At 54.1% G+C, this 16,123-nt stretch overlaps 1 protein-coding gene across 2 annotated transcripts in view; it reads right to left on the minus strand.

The window, feature by feature from the left end:
• The window catches only part of ANK1 (ankyrin 1), a 34,432-nt gene extending 18,530 nt beyond the window's left edge, over nucleotides 1-15,902 (minus strand). Inside the window, exons 1-8 of one of the 2 annotated variants that reach the window (XM_030510180.1) lie at nucleotides 15,747-15,902; nucleotides 7,422-7,523; nucleotides 2,699-2,797; nucleotides 1,711-1,809; nucleotides 1,278-1,376; nucleotides 1,010-1,195; nucleotides 773-871; nucleotides 60-158 (exon numbers count right to left, since the gene is read on the minus strand). In XM_030510180.1, coding sequence (XP_030366040.1) covers nucleotides 60-158; nucleotides 773-871; nucleotides 1,010-1,195; nucleotides 1,278-1,376; nucleotides 1,711-1,809; nucleotides 2,699-2,797; nucleotides 7,422-7,523; nucleotides 15,747-15,770 — 807 coding nt within the window. In that variant the 5' untranslated portion in view covers nucleotides 15,771-15,902. Of the gene's footprint in view, nucleotides 1-59; nucleotides 159-772; nucleotides 872-1,009; nucleotides 1,196-1,277; nucleotides 1,377-1,710; nucleotides 1,810-2,698; nucleotides 2,798-7,421; nucleotides 7,524-9,278; nucleotides 10,448-15,746 lie in introns of those variants that run through there. The other variant, XM_030510181.1, reaches the window with a different exon arrangement.
• Nucleotides 15,903-16,123: the final 221 nt, after the last annotated feature.

The following is a 16,123-nucleotide window of genomic DNA, read 5'->3' on the forward strand; positions in this document are numbered from 1 at the left end:
AAGGAGCTCGGGGAGGGAGATGGCCCGTGTACCTGCTGGTGGCTCAGAAGCAGTCTCACCTTGGTCCTCGTCTCTATCTGGGCGCCGCGGTCCAGCAGTAGCCGCACCATGATGATGTTGCCCCGGCGCGAGGCTATGTGCAGGGGAGTGATCCCATTCTGCAGAAGGACAGAGGTCTGTTAGAGGGAGCAGCCCCTTTCCTTTCCCGCGGGGCTGCAAGGAGGCATGGGGCAAGCAAAGGGCAGAGGCAGCAGCGGAGACCTGAATCCCTGCCAGGGACAGCACGGAGAACAGCTTGTTTCACAAAAAGGAACTCAATGACTGGTTTAGGGTCACTCAAAGAATGACCATCAAAGGTATTAGTGGCTTTAATATGATTTGTAAAGGTATGACTGAACAGAACTCAATGGCAAGGCTCAATCTACTACTTATTACATGGATGAAGCATACAGAGGAAAATTGAGGTGAAATCGAGCTGAAGAGGGGACTAAAGGCACAAAGGGTAAGGGAGACCCTGCTGCTGAGTCACGAGGTTCAGAACAGACCCCCCCCCTTGCTTTCTAAACTCCTGATGGAGCCTAGGTGTGGCTGGATCTAATCTTAGCCTCAGACTTTGTCAGTAGTTTGTGTCTAATGGAATGTACAAAGGAAAACTTTATACATTTTATATAGATTTTTATATAAATATATATGTATATACATATATAAAACTCAGCATCCTCCTTTGGTGCTTCAGCAGTCCCAGTCCCAGCACTTCTCATCGTGCACTCACCTGGGGTGTGAAGTTGACACTGGCGCCACGGTTCAGCAGTAATTGGGCCACGCTGAGATTCTCGTAATGGGCTGCAATGTGCAAGGGGGTAAATCCAGTCTAGGGGAAAGAAGGAGGGATCAGCCCAGCCAGACACATGCTCCCTGCTGAAAGGATGGATAAACACAGCATACCAAGCTGCTGTTGTCCATAGGGACGTGGGAAAGCTCCCAGAGGCAGGATGGGGAAGGCACGCACCTTGGAGAGGACGTCGGCATTGGGGTCATTCTGCAGCAGCACGGCGGCCGTGCGAGTGTCGTCGTTGCGGGCTGCGATGTGCAGGGCGGGCAGGCGGACCTTCCCCTTCGTCCCATAGTTGATAAGGTGGGCAACCACGTTCTCATGCCCTTGCTGCAGAGCCACAGCCAGTGGTGTGAAGCCGTCCTGTCAAGGAGAGGCAGGTGAGAGGGGCATAGCAGAGGAGCCACGGCACCACATCCAGCACGGGTGCTCCCAAGGATCTCACCTCTGTGGCTACATTCTGGTTGGCTCCGTTTTCCAGCAAGAACTTGACAACTTCCAGGTGGTTTTCCTGCGCTGCCATGTAGAGGGGTGTGAAGCCTTTCTGCAAACACAAGGCCATGCACATCAACACAACTCTTCCTCGAGTTCCTCAACCTCTTTGCAGACCTACACCCCGTCAACACCCACACCCCCAGCTCATAAACTGGGGCAAAAGCATACACAGTGAGGGTGTGAAAAAGGAGGAAAATGGCAAGGGTTGAGCAATCAGAGATAGCTAGAGCTCCAGGCTCCCCACACATAAAACCAGAGGATGCTTTGCAGCAAAGAGTCAACTGAGGAGATGCTGCCTTCCACTCACTGCCACTGCTCTCCCTTGCTTCATGCACCATTGTGCATGCTGAGTGCTTTTCCCACTCCAGCCCAGCTCACTCTACCTGTGATTGTGCATTGACATTGGCCCCGTAGTTCACCAGCTCCCGGACCACGTCCTGTTGTCCAGCCAGGGCAGCGATGTGCAGAGCTGTGTTCCCCTTCTGAAAGACACCACGGGGCAGTGCTTAGGGGCTGGAGCAGCCCAGGGTGCTGGGGAAAGAAGGGCCTGACACGTGCTAACGTATGTGCAAAGAGAGCAGCTGCCCAGGGGAAGCCTGTGGGGCTATACAGACATGCCCCATCCCTGCTATAGACCAGGCAGCTACTCTGCACACTTGCTGGCCTGAGAAGAGAGTGATTTCATCTTCCCCATGGAGTTCCTGGCAGCAAAAGCTGTATGCGCTGTCAGGTTCAGCGTACCTCCAGCACCAGGAGGGGAGGGAGGATGGGGGAGCTGAGCTGGCAGCCTTCAGGCAAAACTGCAGTGTGCATCCCAGCAGAGCCAAGGGATGAGGAGCAGGCTGGGAACCGCAGACACAGGCTCTTCAGTGCCTTTGGGTGGTGCGGCAGAACGCCAGGCTCCACGGGGAGGTGCCAAGCGGGGCCCCCCTCCTGCTCCCACAGCCCTTCAGATGGTGCTGGAGGCTGCTCGTTTGTCAGCCCCGTTGTGTCGCTTGTCACAGAGGGAGAACCACTCCCCTCGAGGAGGGAATGATGCAAGGAGGGAATGATGTGTTATTTACGGAGCAGCAGAGCTCCACAGGCTTGCGACAGTGGTACCAAGGCCACCTCCGTGATGCAGCACATAAGGGCTGACCCGAGCTGGCTGCCGGTGCCAGGAGATGTAAAGACAGCACCAGCACTTGCTGTGGCTTCAGTACTCCCCTCATGAGCTCACAGTGGTCCCCATGGGGAAGAGGAGCCCCCCATCTCCTCCTGCATGTACCCAGCACAGATTTGGCTGTGCCAAGATGAGCGCAGCAGCACAGCCTGATTCACTGCCCAGGGTGTGGAGTTGTGACTAATGTGACCGGATTGTCTTGTCCTCACCTTGGTCGTTGTCTCCAAAACAATCTCCTTGTGCAGCAGCTCCACCACCATCTTCACGTGGCCCTCCTTGGAGGCCAGATGCAAGGCGTTCAGCCCATTCTGGAGGGACCAAAGGTGGGAGAGGGGCATCAGTGACCTGCTGGGGCTCTCAGAGGAACCCCCTACCCTGAGCTCTCTGTAGACACGACTGTGAGCACTGGCCCATGCTGGAGAAGGTCCATTGCCTTGCCCCTGAACCACACACTGGCACCCAGCACACAGCCACAGTGAGCTCCATGATGCCAGGGCAGTGGAATGCTGAGTTGCTGACTAATGCTGGAGGTTTCTTCATGAGCAAAACACGCATTTCCTATGGATGGGTGGCACCACAGCTTAGCCTGTGTGTTTGGCACCACAGGCATTGCTTCAGTCCTCCCCACTCATGACACATCCCTGATACCAACTCCACTCTTTGCTCAAGTGACTTTCCTTGGGGGGTGCCTCTCCCTGCGATTGCTTTTCAAACCTAAGCCCTAGAGCTTCACGTGTGCACCAGAGCTGCTGTGTAAATGCACCTACAAACCTTTAACATTTACACAGACACAAGTGCAGTGAGAAGCTCTGCCTGGGACAATGATTTTATCAAGCAGCAGCCACATTTAATCCACATCAGTTCAGAAGCTTCCAGCCCAGCAGCTGGCTTCTTCCTGGCTTTGCCCCACAACAGCCCCATCCTGTGGCCCATGCTCACGGTGCAGTGGCAGCACAAGGTGCAGATGAAGTGTTGGCTGTAAGCTCTACCAGTGCCAGCAAGCTCTCAGACACCTGAAGTGACTTCTCAGGAACATCTCTGCCTGTGCCCTAGTTTAGCTCGCCTTTTTCCTGCGCATAGAGCCTGAGCACTAGGAGCAAAGGGCTGCCCAGTGCCCTTGTAGCATCCCTGGGCTGTCAGAAGGAGGTGTCAGCACCCTAGAGACTGCTAAGACAGCTTCCCCTCTGTTATTTCCATTTCTTCCACTTCCCAGATATGAACCTGGGATATTTGGGCTGGCAAATATTTGGGCTGGGATATTTGCTGGCAAAGAGGTCACATACTTGCAGGCAATTTCAGGTATCACTTCTTCCCATAAGGCAAACTTCCCTTGTCCCTCGCTTCTCCCAGGTGGATGCACTATGTTTACTCACCCCTATGCAATGTTGTCACGGGGCAGAGAGGTGCCAGCTCCCTGGGAGCACACAGTCCTGCCCAAGCACTCCACCTCCCAACCATCTGTTTCAGCTCCTGTACTGGATGATCACTTCACAGAATTGCTTCATCCCCACCTGAATATATGTAGCGGAGCAGAAAATGCCTGGAGGCTCCAGTTCCAGCTCTTAATACTTGAGTTAGAACAGCTTCAAGAGCGTTATTGTACTGGAATAGGGTTTTCCACCTTCTCTCACTCACAGCACCAGCTATGCAGAATCGTAGTCAGAGTCACAGATTCTTTTGCTGAACTCTTATTACAGCACAAAAAGGAAAAACCTAAAAACCCCACAGGCTTCCTCTGCACACCAACCCCAAAGTGCCCTCGAGCCTCGAGCACAAAAGAGCTGCTTCCAAGGGAAGGTTAAGTGGGAATTCTGCAGCACCCCCAGAACGCAGCCACTGAAAGGAAACGCTCCCCAGCCAGGCCTGGCTACACTGAGCCCATCACCTTGGTCAAGCCCAGCTTCTTTCACTACAACATCCCTGCACAACCCCATACAGATGGTCACTGACACCCTTACCTTCATGAGCTCACAAGTTGAGTGTGTGGCCACAGACACACACCTCTTAAACCCTGTTTTTTAATGTCAAACTCATGACACAAATGCCCCATTGCTCCCCTCAGCAAGGGATTCACAAATAACGTTTTGAATGCTGAAAACCTGTGAGGAATCATTATTCTCTTACAGCAATAAGTGCAATGTCTGCAGAACATTGCTTCCCAGTGGCCCATGGATACTTCTGCTCCAGGAGTAATACAGGCTGCTTTGCACATTTGCTTTTGGCTTGGCAGCTCATCTGACCCAGAACTGCCACAGGATGTGCTTCATTTGAGAGGTGCTGTATTCCCTCACTAAGTGCCATAAACACTTCCCAGGAATCCCAGTTGCTGGCTGCCAATGCGACAAACACAGCTGCACAGACAGCCACAAAAGGCAGGACTTTGCACTTCGCCTGTACCAAAGCAGGACCCTGCCTGGGCTGCCCATCAGGACTGCGACTGCCCACCCCAGCAGAGACCATCTTCTGGTACCCATGTGCTAGCACAGCGCTGTTCCCTGCTGGTGAGGGTCCTGGCAGCGAGATGTGCTCATCCTCAGGCCTCCAGCTCTTCATGGATGTGATGGGAGCATGCAGGAATTCGAAACACGAGAGAGGTGGATGATGAAGGCACTGATGCAGATGGCAGCAATGAAGAGGATGAATCGGCAGGATGAAGATCAGATGGCATGTCAAGGTCTCTGCACTTGAGTAAGAATACAGGGCCTGTGGGATAGGTCTGACCACATATATCCCTCTTTATTCTATACAGGACATGTGAGGTTGGACCTTTCCCACAGGTCTGATATTCCTCAGAAGGAAACCCCAAAGTGCCATCTAACCTCAGGGAGATGGCAGGAACCAGTGCAAAGATGTCACCGAAAGAAGAGTCTCATACTGTTGTAGCCACGTGCTGCCCATCAAGGTGTTAAATCCCCTCATCAACACCAACAATCTGGCTGGGAACAGGCCTCAGAGCCCGTCAGTGGAGGCAGCTGATGACTGACCATCTCTCTGGGTGCAGACGAAGTTCAAAGCCATCATCTAGTTTGTGGATGGGTGTCCCTGGTTTAATTCCTTGCAGAGCTCTCCCCAGAACCACGTATTGCTCTGCACTAGAGCGGTACAGGAGCAGTACAGGTGGAAATCCTCCCTCTGCTTTTAGGCTTGTCACCAGAAATGAGTGAGCACCCGTGGTGTGCCCTGCTTGTGAAGTGTCCCATCCCAGCAGGCATCGGCCAGCATGGCCAGACACAGACACCTATTCTTGCCCCTCTCCTCCAGACACCAACAGAACTGGCAGGAGGGGATGCTCCAAACCATTTGTGAACAGGCAAAGAGGGTTTTCCCTGCCAGGCTTTGCACACACAAGGCATATAGGGACATGGCAGCATCCCCAGCAGCATCCATCCTGGGAGGAGAGCAGCACAGGGATCTCCCTGCTCCTGCTTTCCCAGAGGGAGCAATGGGTGCATTAAACACCTTGTTGTCTCTGCTCATTCGCACCTATGTGTTCGGAAGCAGGAGCAGTCTGACTCAGTTTCAGGGGCTCCTGCTCTCACGAAAGAGAAGAGGGGTCAGCAGTTGGGTTTAATGGCTGGGCCACATCCTGAAGTGAAGCACAGCAATTTGGAAGGTCCTGCCAGGTACGAGGACACACCATGCCCAGTGCAAGAAGCCTGCCACAGGGCTCCTCCTGCCAAACCCTGTCCAACAAATGTAGGCTCAGAGCCTCTAAACCCACCAAGAGGACCCCATGGAAAAGCTCATATTCACAGGACTCTGAAACTGAAAACTTTCTACCTCTTCTCACTGCAAGACCTCTCTGATCTAAATCCCATATGTCCCCACACAGCCCCAGGATAGAAGCCTTCTGAAAGTATCTGCATGCTGATTATGAGCTAATAACCCAGATAATGCAGCGATGAAGAAAATGAGCATCTCTGAGCCTTCCCCAAGCCTCATCTAGTGCCCCAGAGAGGAGGATGCAAGCTGCAGTGTGCCCAGGACCCCTGCACTGTCCCATCGGTCAGAACAGGAGATGGTAAACATCCCCTGGGGAACCCGCCTGCAGTAACTGGCACTGGCCTCTGCAGTGCACAAATCAGCAGGTCTGAGCTATGCTTGATGTGGGGACTTGATGCTGAAGCAGGCGAACAGACACTTGTGCTCCCTGCTGAGTCAGCCTCCCTAGCACCGCTGATGGCCTGGCCCAGCCACCCTGTCCCCCCAGCTCACCCCAGCACCCCGGTCTCTCCCCACAGCACCAGGTCAGGCTGAGCCACTTGCATTTGGCAGCTACACAGGTATAAGATGTTCTGTTGATGATGTGCAAACGCTGCCTCTGCGCCTGCAGCTCTCCTCTCCTGTGGCAAACCTGTCCCTGCTCTGGGCTAGGAGGAGCCAGCACCTCCCAAGGCATCTCCGCTGGCATCTTGCAAACATCCCCTGCTTGTGTCAAGCTGCAGCTTCTGGGAATCTGAAAGCCTGAGCATCGCATGCAAGGGGAATATCCCCAGGAGTGGTTTCTGCAACATCCCAGCCACTGTGCTACACAATTCACAGCTGTTTGCTCTGCCCTTTGATAAGCAGATGAGCCCCTTCCATCTGTCCCAGTTGCAGGAGCCTCCCTCTCTGCTTACCTGTTAAGATCCTTCGCTGTGCTCAGCCAGGCTCCCAGGTCTTTATAGCTATTGCTGCCCTCCCTGCCCCAGAGACAACTGGTCCAGATGTGCCTTTGGTGAGCCATTCCCCTCTCTAGCACACTCCATGCTGGGATGAGGGTATGTGCTCCCCATCAGCTGTGCAGAGCACATGGAGAACCTCCCTGCCTCCATCCTATGGGAGCAGTACAAGGAAGGGGGGCAGTGACTGTCGCTGTGCCTGGAGGAGCCATCGTGGCACGTTTTCACATAAACTAGAGATGGTACCAGAAGCCCTGTGGGTTTCACCTACCTGGTTACAGGTGTTAATATCTACCCCATTCCTGAGGTGATCCAAGGCTTTGTCCAGATTCCCGGATCTTGCAGCTCTCAAGAAACTGGTCGCAGCATCGGCCTTTGGGGAAGAAAAGACAAAGAATAAGACTCGGGGTCGCCTCCTCTCCCCCATCACCAGCACAGGGCCAGCTCTTCACTCAGTTGCAGCGAACGTGACTACAGAGACCATGCAGAAAAGGCAGAGCCCAGGCAGGTCAAGGTGGAAACTGCTGGGACAGGTTGATATGACCCAAGTCGGAGAGGAAGAAGCATGGCTGGGACCTGGACTTAGAACATCCAGATGGGGCAGGAGAGCCAAGTGAGGTGTGTAGCTCATCCCAGCACTGCAGATGGGGTAGGGAGGAAGCGATAAGGGGCTCCTGCAACCCTGGCAGCCTCCCTTGGCCCAGGAAATGCCCGTGTCCTGGTGACTGAGGAACTGGAGCCTTGGTGAGCCCACCCCTGTCCTCCAGAGACCACGGGTGGCCGCAGCAGTGAGCTCGATACCGGCACCCCACATCCAGGGAAGTCACAGCATTCTCTTCCATCAGGAGCAAGGCAGTGCCTCCCGGCACCACTAAAACCCAGGCAAGGCACAGCAGTACTTCAAGCAACACTATTTAGCAGTGTAAGGCAGCAAATGAAGACCATGGGATGGCTCACCAGATGCTGGAGAACAACAGGGTGAAAATGCAGTGATGTGGGGGTGTGAGGCAGGGACCTTGGGCCAGTAGCTACAAGTGGATGCCTGCCTACTGGGTCCAGCCTAAAGAGCCATGAGACACCCACAGCAAGGGCACAGGATACGCTCTTCTGCCTTAAGCTCCAATAGGAAACCAGAACCCCTCTTGTACCACTCACGCTGACTCTGACCAAGGAACCTCCTGTGCTACAAGAGCCTACATCCTGCCATCCCAGGCCATCCTGTAGTGCCACAGCCTGGCTGCACAGGAGCACCCAGGCTTAGCAAGCTCCTGGACAGGAGCTTGAAGCGGCATGGTCACAGAGGACAGCATTGGAGGCAGACCTAGGTAGGTTGATGCGGCCTCAGCCATTCGAATTTAGGCTTTGAAGCAGCACAACAACAGCCTTCTGCTGTCCTCCATCTGCCTCCCTTAGTCCATCTGCCTGACCCTCCCACCCCAGAGCAACAGCCACATCCTGGGACCACTGCCTTGCTCCTGCAGGACCAGTGCCTGGGGCTCAGAGGGGCAGTGGTGGAGGCAGCACCTCCATGCACGCCCCGGCGCAGCCTCCATGTGCCGATGCTCAGCCTCCTGTGCCAGTTGGCTCCCATTGCCACCAGCCCAGCGGATAGCCTGGTCCAGTGGGGACGTGCCCCTTGGTTCACAGCAGAGCTGTGAAGGGCTGCGTGGCCACACAGTGCTCCTGTCATACGGGATGATGTACAGAAGGCAGCACTGGGCGCCTGCGCTCAGAGCCCTGCGTGCTGTCTATAGCAAGGAAACACCGACAGGCTTCAAGCAACAGGCTGAACACAAAAGAGCTCTTCCAAGTCCAGACCCTGCTAGAAGCCTCTGCATCTCAGGTCAGGATCAGTGACGGGGCAGCACCTCAGCTATGCTGCCGGCATGCCAGCCACAGCACAGACCTCCAACAGCAAACCCCTGAGGAAGCCAAAGCGCAGCTCAGCCAGGCTCTCCCACCCTTGGGGCACACATAGAGCTGTAAAGATTAACGTGGTAAAACCCTATAGAGGCTCCAGCAGCAAAGGGGCTCCCGAAGCCCCAGCAGCAGAGGCTACAGGCAGAAAGCAGGCAGAAAAGCAAAGCAGAGTTCTCTGTGGGCACGAAGAAGTGCGGTGTATACTCACAGCCACGTCTGGACCGGACCTGCCCTTTCGTGCTGCCATAGTCCGGCACTTGAGCTGAAACCTGAGCCTCACGTCCCCCTTCTCCCTCCTTGGTTATCTACTCCCCAGCTTTCAGAGAGCCAGTGAGTTGCATTGCATTCTATCTAAAAATACAGGCTCGCTCCTCGCTCCGGCGCAGACCCTGCAGGGATCGCCAGCCGCTAATGGAATTTGTTCATTTTGTCTCCATTATTGTGTCAGACAGGATATTTAATACCAAGCTGCCTCCGGAAAGCAAATGACTGCTGCCAAGTGCAGGGAAAGGGGCAGAGCTGCCTTGGGAACATCAGAGGAGCAGCCCCACAGACGTGCCCCGGAGCCAGCACTTCACAGGTAATACCTGCCACCGAGGAGACCGGTCGCGGTTCTCTCCCGACCCTCTGGATGCTGAGGGTCAGGGCCTTGGAGGATGTGCTGGGGTTTGAGCGCTCCAGAGGTGCTGCCCTTCTGCTCCCCGTGCTCAGAGATGCACAGATAGACGCGGGAGATCAGGCAGCAGCAGTCAGACAACACATGCAACCAGAGAAGAAGGGGTAGCTCAGCTCAAAAGGAAAGAGATCTGCAGCCACGCTGCCCTTCTGATGCCAGTGTGCATGGTGGGACTGACTTGGCGCTCATTAGGGAGCTGAAGGCATTGAGTCATTGCCATCTCCCATGCAGAGACCCTGTGGGCACGAGTAGATGTGTGGATCAGAAAGATACGCACACATCGCAGTCAGCACAACACCCAACGTATCTGAACACAAGCACGCACACACTGCACGGTTACCACCCACTAATAAGCACCAAGCGCAGCATGGGCATGGTATATGCACCTCTCAGTATATCCGTGTGCCCCGGGATACACAGCAACTGCTTCCAGATGCAGAGAAAACCTCTACTGGTTTTCCTTCCTTTGGAGTTTGCAGTATTTCTTCCCATTGTCCTTTGCCTTCTTAGCAAAAGGAGCTATTCCAGGGGAGCAAAGGAACCACCCCACTTGCCATTGTGGACCTCTTGCACTCTTATATGGCAAGTAACTCCTATACACAGACTCCACAGATCTGTGGACATTCAAGATGTGAAATGTCAGGAGGCTGCTGCCAGCAATTCCTTAAGAAATAAGCCTCAGATCTGGATTTTGCAAAGAGTTACAAGACCTTCTAAGCCAAAAGCCACAGCACAGCACACCGGACTGCTTCTGTCCTCTTCGCCTTCCTTCTCTTTCAGGAAAAAGCTCCCTCTGTCTGCTACATTTTCCCCTTTCCCTCTCCTAGCCCTGATGAGTGGCTCTTGTGCCCCATTCACAGGTCGGAATAGGAGTAGAGGAGCCTTGCCCTGCTCACAGCCTCACCCTGCAAATCATTCCTGCTGCTGGACCAATGTCCTAGTGCCTTCACCCTGACATGAGAAACCTGGGCCTGACCAAGCCCATCGCATCATAGCTGTGGCTGAGGCAATAAGCAAGAGGGAAACTGTGCCAAACCAAAGGCTCAGGCTGGATTTCAAGGGCTGCATCACAGGTTCAGTAACCCTGCTGTGTCTGCTGGCTGTGCTCGGAGTCCTGCTCTAGCCTCCTGTGGCAGCGCCTGGCTCCAGCTCCCACCTAGGGAGGAGCTTGCACCGGCTCCTTCAGTGCAGCACTGATAAGGGCAGGGAGGTTCTCTTCATCGCCTCCTTCTGTGGAGCCCACTCTGAACATGCTGCAAGTGGATGAATCCCAAGTGCAAAAGAGTTCAGGGACTTGTGCTGATCTCACAGTGTTTTCTGGGGCACAAAGACAGGCAAGAAGCAAGCTGCCACGCTGTTCCACACTGCTAGAAGGCACACGTGCATCCTGCTACGCTGCCCTCTTTACCCTATCTGCCCACTCATCTCTTCTGTCTGCAGGTGGTCTGCTGGAGCAATGAGTAGACACTGCAACTCCTTCACCTTTTATACAGCACCCAGCATGAGGAAAGGCTGAGCTGGCTTCTTGCTGAGGAGCTCTAGAGCCGGTGGGACCCCTTTGCACACACAGCTCCTCTGGTCCTCCTCTGGACAGGACCAAAGATGCCAAAAGAAAGGGCCTGGGTGCCCTTTCCAACAGGTCTCAGACTCCCTGGAGAGCAGCCTGCCCCTGCCACACCACCACCACATAGCACCAAGGCAGGTGACAGGCAGCATACCCACTCAGAGGCTGCTGGTACCCATTAGACCTGTTTACTGCCTGCAGAAGCTGTGCTCTGATGTTGAAAACAGCCAATTCCCTGCTCAACTGGAAGAGATGCGAGGACTAGTTACAGAGAGGGAAGAGTGGGGGAGCTTGCAGTCACTGTGAGGGTTTTAAATGGCTGTATTTTCTTCACTCTCTACCCAAAGGTATCCCACAGCCAGAGCTGCCCTGCAATTGAACCACGCAGAGTCCTGATTCCCACTTACATCATTCAGCCCCTGCCTTTCCCCTTCCCTGGTCTCTGTCTTCAGAGTCCTTCGTCTCACTGAGGAACAGTGGCTGCTCTTACACCAGAGAAGAGGATTTGCAATGCAGACTCCCAAATAACAAATCACCTCCCATGCCTTGGGGAGCAAGATGCTCTCTGCCACATGGCAGTGAGACCTGGTGGCTGGGAAGCCTGGCCTGCTCCGCATGGATCTGTGTGGCAGCTTTGCCTTAGTCCCTGCATGTCAGAGGCAGAAGGATGCAGACCAGGCCCATGTAGCCATCCTGGGGGCAGGCAGCCAGCCCGGGCACTCATTCAGTTTTGTTTCTTCCAGGCCTAGCTACTGGAAAGCATTGTCAGTGAGGAGCAACAGGCTTTGCTGTGTGAAAAGCTTCCTATGATTGCAAAGATCTGGAAAGCAATTACATCACTCCACAGGTTTCTTGCTGTCTCATGAGTTTGGCCACTAATGATAACTCTGCATCTTCTCTTTTGCATTCTTTGGAAGCCATGTGCTCCTTCCAGCAAGGAGCTTAGCAGCTCCTGCTTTTTGCCCTGTAGACACGTTTGCTGCTCCAAACCCCCTTATCAAGAACCAGATGTGCCACCCTTCCTCTGAGTACATTGGGAGCAAAGTCAGCTGAGGCATCTTGCAAACTGGGATGTGCAAACTGTGTGATCAGCACAGAAACAGCGACAGGAGGGCCACAATCTGTCCAAAGAGCCTTTCCAGCAAGGAAACACCCAGCAGGCTGGGCACCACACTGTCACCCCAACAACCAAAGAGCCCCAGGACCAGCAGCAAGTCGCCAACCTGAATCCTGGCACCAAAGCCACGTATGGCTATGGGTATCCTACCTAGAAGGCGTGGGGAAGGGTCCAGCTCACATCTAGGAGGTCATCCAGTCAGTTCCAGTTGCTAGCGCCAGGGTGCTAACATCTAAGGTCAGTGCTGCCAGCTGGGGAGGTAGAGCAATAACCCTTGCAACAAACAGCCCATGACATTTGCTTTGACATTTCTTGGCTTATGTGGGCTTGTGTCCAGTAGTGGGCATGATCCTCACCCTGGAGACAGCAAAACCTTACATCAGTGTAGTGGTTCACTTTCCCAGCCAAGGGATTTCTCTGGAGCCAGAGCTCATCTGGACCTCCCTGCCTAGCAGACATTGAGTGCCCTGGTCTGCAGGTGATAACCTGGATTCTTTCTAGTCAGATGAGAAGGATATGCCAGTCCTGGAAACACAATAAAGCGGATGCAGAGATTAAGAGCAGTCAAAGATGGCACCTAGGGTCTGTCTAAGATGATCAGGGAAGGTCAGGAAAACTGAACTGGAGATTCACCTCGAAATGCTCAGAAGCAGCAATCACACTGTCTGCCTTACAGGAACTTTCCTTTCTGTATTCAGAGGAACCTGACACTCTCCGTGCTCAAACAAAACCTACTGGCAGGTAGCACAGACAGCATTCAGCAGAGCACAGCATCTCCAGAGAGCCCACAGTAGCAAAGCCTCAGGCAGGCAGGCAGCGGAGCACGGAGCAGAGGCCACCAGGCACAGACTGCAAACCCAGATGAAAGGGAAAAGCAAAAGTATTGGGAAAATTCATCAGATAAAAGGATAAATCCATACCCGCAAATTCTACTGTCCGATCATCCTCATCCCTGCCCACAGGATTGAAGGCAGATAAACCCATATGCCCAAGTTCTGTTCTCCAATCGTCCTCACCTCTGCCCACATGATTTAGGGCAGGTTTGCATATCTTAATAGGACTGAGGAGAAGTCAAGACACAAGAGGTCATTTCTGTAAGGCATCTGCCAAGCCACTTTGTTCTAATTCCATGCACCAGCCTGAGCCCTGTGTCCATGCTCCTTTCTGCCCAGCGGAGATTCCACAATAGCCCCAGGGCATGTACCACGGTGGCCGGTGGCTCCTATGCCTTGCAGAGATCCCCATTCCAGAATGCAAGGAGGAGCCCAACCATCCTGGGAGCACGCAGGAAATGAAGGATCTGCTCTCATTCCCGCGGCAAGGGGCTTTAGAGCTGGAACAGAGCTCAGCACAACTGGCAGAGGAGAAATCCCAAAGCAAAAGGAGGAGGGAAGGAAGGACACTTGTCAGCGTTTTGAAAGCACTGAAGAGGGGCAGGCTTTCAGACTGGCCCCTCCGTCATGCTCAGTCCTCCTCCTTTACATAACCACTAGTAACTACCTCTGGAAAGCCCATTTTTAACACACTGAACAGTGGTAGCTCTGGGCTGTCACTGGTGGCGCAGCTCAGGGTTAACTCTATCCCTGCCGAGCATGTTCAGATACAGACAGCATCTGCGCAGCCGTTTGGCTCCTTCCTTCCCCCCTCACTGGTCCCCTTGGCTAGCTGCTGGAGCTGGAACAGGTTCAGGTCTGTGAGGAGGGTCGATATCAGAAAGAGCTTAATCAGTACTGAGCAGCCTGGTGTCTCCACAGCAGACTGAATCTTCTGATAAGGTGTTACAGCCTCCAGCTGTATGGAAGCTGCCCCTGTCAGTTCCCAACTGCTGCTGAGGAATTTTCTAAGTAGTAGCACCAAGATCTCGTTCTGTTATTTGCAAACCATCACTTCCCCAATGCAGTGCAGTGCTGGGTCCAGCAGCAAGGAGTGGAGAGAGGAACAGGGTCCAGAGGTCCAAACAGGGACCTGGAGCCCAGGACAGTGTTCCTTTCACACAGAGCCAAAGCAAGGCAAGAATTAACACAGCTCCTGCCAGCTGAGGCCATGCACACCCAGGGGAAAGCTGTCACTCTCCTTTGATGTTAGCAGGAGCCTCTGCTCTCTGCATATCCTGAAAAAGAAAAGCTATTTTTACCTTACCAGAAAATACATAGACTGTGACTGAAGACAATACACGAGCGCTCTTGCTCAGGCACTACACCATAACAAGGATTACAGCAGCTGAGAGAGATGCAGTAGCATTGTAACTGTTTTTTTCTCCTACTTTCCTAATGCACATCCTTCCCTCGGACCATGATGTGGCTCAGGCAGGCCTATGCAATGAACACGGGGCAGTTGGGAGAGCTCTAGCAGGTTGCCAGTACAAGGGGAAAAGCAGAGACATGCTCTGACCTGCCTGGTACAGGCCAGGGACTGGGGCACATCTCATACGCCAGCTTCCAGCCTGCCCTGGGCAATGGGCACTCAGGAGATGCCCTGGAGTTCAGCCCATGCCATTGGGGTCTGCGCCGGTGCCTTGTGGAGAAGCTGCGCTCGCTTTCCTAGTGATGCTTATAAACTGCTCCTCACTTCTGCAGTCTGCTCTGAGTCACTGTCTACCTCTGCTCCAGCAGGGCTCATCCACATGTGCATTGTCTGCCTGCACTGAGAGAAGGCTTTCTGCTCGGAGCTGCATGCTGTGAGCATCGCAGTGCCATGCTGTGCCATGGCTGCAGGAGATGCTCTGCGGCCAGGCTGGCCTGGCCAGTGCTTGTGGTGCAGCCTCCAGAAGCCATGCAGGGATGGAAGCACTGCCAGGAAAGCACCTACAGCACAGGCCTGGCCACACAGCTCTGCCTGGTGAGGATGGGCGAGCAAAGCCACAGCAGCATAGCACCAGTTCCTCGGCAGAGCCGGTGCTGACAAAGGGATGTCATCCCGTGTGCCTGTCCAGAGCTTCAGTGGGTGAAACAGCAACGATGGGAACACAAAAACCAACATTTACCATTACAACAGCACCAAGAACCAGCACTTGGGGGCACCTCAACAAAGTGCTGGTGAGAAGGACGAGGCAGATACAGTGCCAGGGGGGATGCAGCCTCAATGCCAGGCTCTGCCCCTGGCCCCCAGCGTCACCTTAGGCAAGCTCCCAACAACCTCAGAAGGGCACCAAGCCCTTCCTGCTATCCATTTAGTTGCAATCTTTTGGGGACAAGGGCCATTTTCTCTGGACCAGCCTTCAGTCCATGTTACCGCCAGGACAACTCCTGTGTGCAACCAACACCCTGAGAACTGACCTGATTCCTCTCCCCCCAGTCTCTTACCATGCCCAAGTACTCACCCTCAAGCAATGCAGGCATGGCATCGCTGCAGGAGAGTCAGCCTACCCTGGACGCTGCGATGAGCCTCGCACACCGAATGCTGCAGCCAAACCAAGTGTGAGCAGCACGGCTGGAGGAGGTTTATCAGCAGCAGGACTATGCCTAATCACCCCTCATACGTGCCCACTGCAAGCCAGCACCACGGGGGGCCCTCCCCGTGTCTGCCTGGAGTCTGGAGATTATGTCCCACGTCAGGGGCTTGGGGATTGCTACGAGGCTGGACACGGGTGTTGAGGGAGGCTCATGCCTGAAGCACGCTTCATAAACATGTCCATGAGCTGTAAACAGGGAGAAGCCCGTGAGCGTGAGCCCTGCTCTTCAAACAGCGCATGGGACG

Source organism: Strigops habroptila, chromosome 21 (genome assembly GCF_004027225.2).
Source record: "Strigops habroptila isolate Jane chromosome 21, bStrHab1.2.pri, whole genome shotgun sequence".
NCBI classification, from domain to species: domain Eukaryota; kingdom Metazoa; phylum Chordata; class Aves; order Psittaciformes; family Psittacidae; genus Strigops; species Strigops habroptila.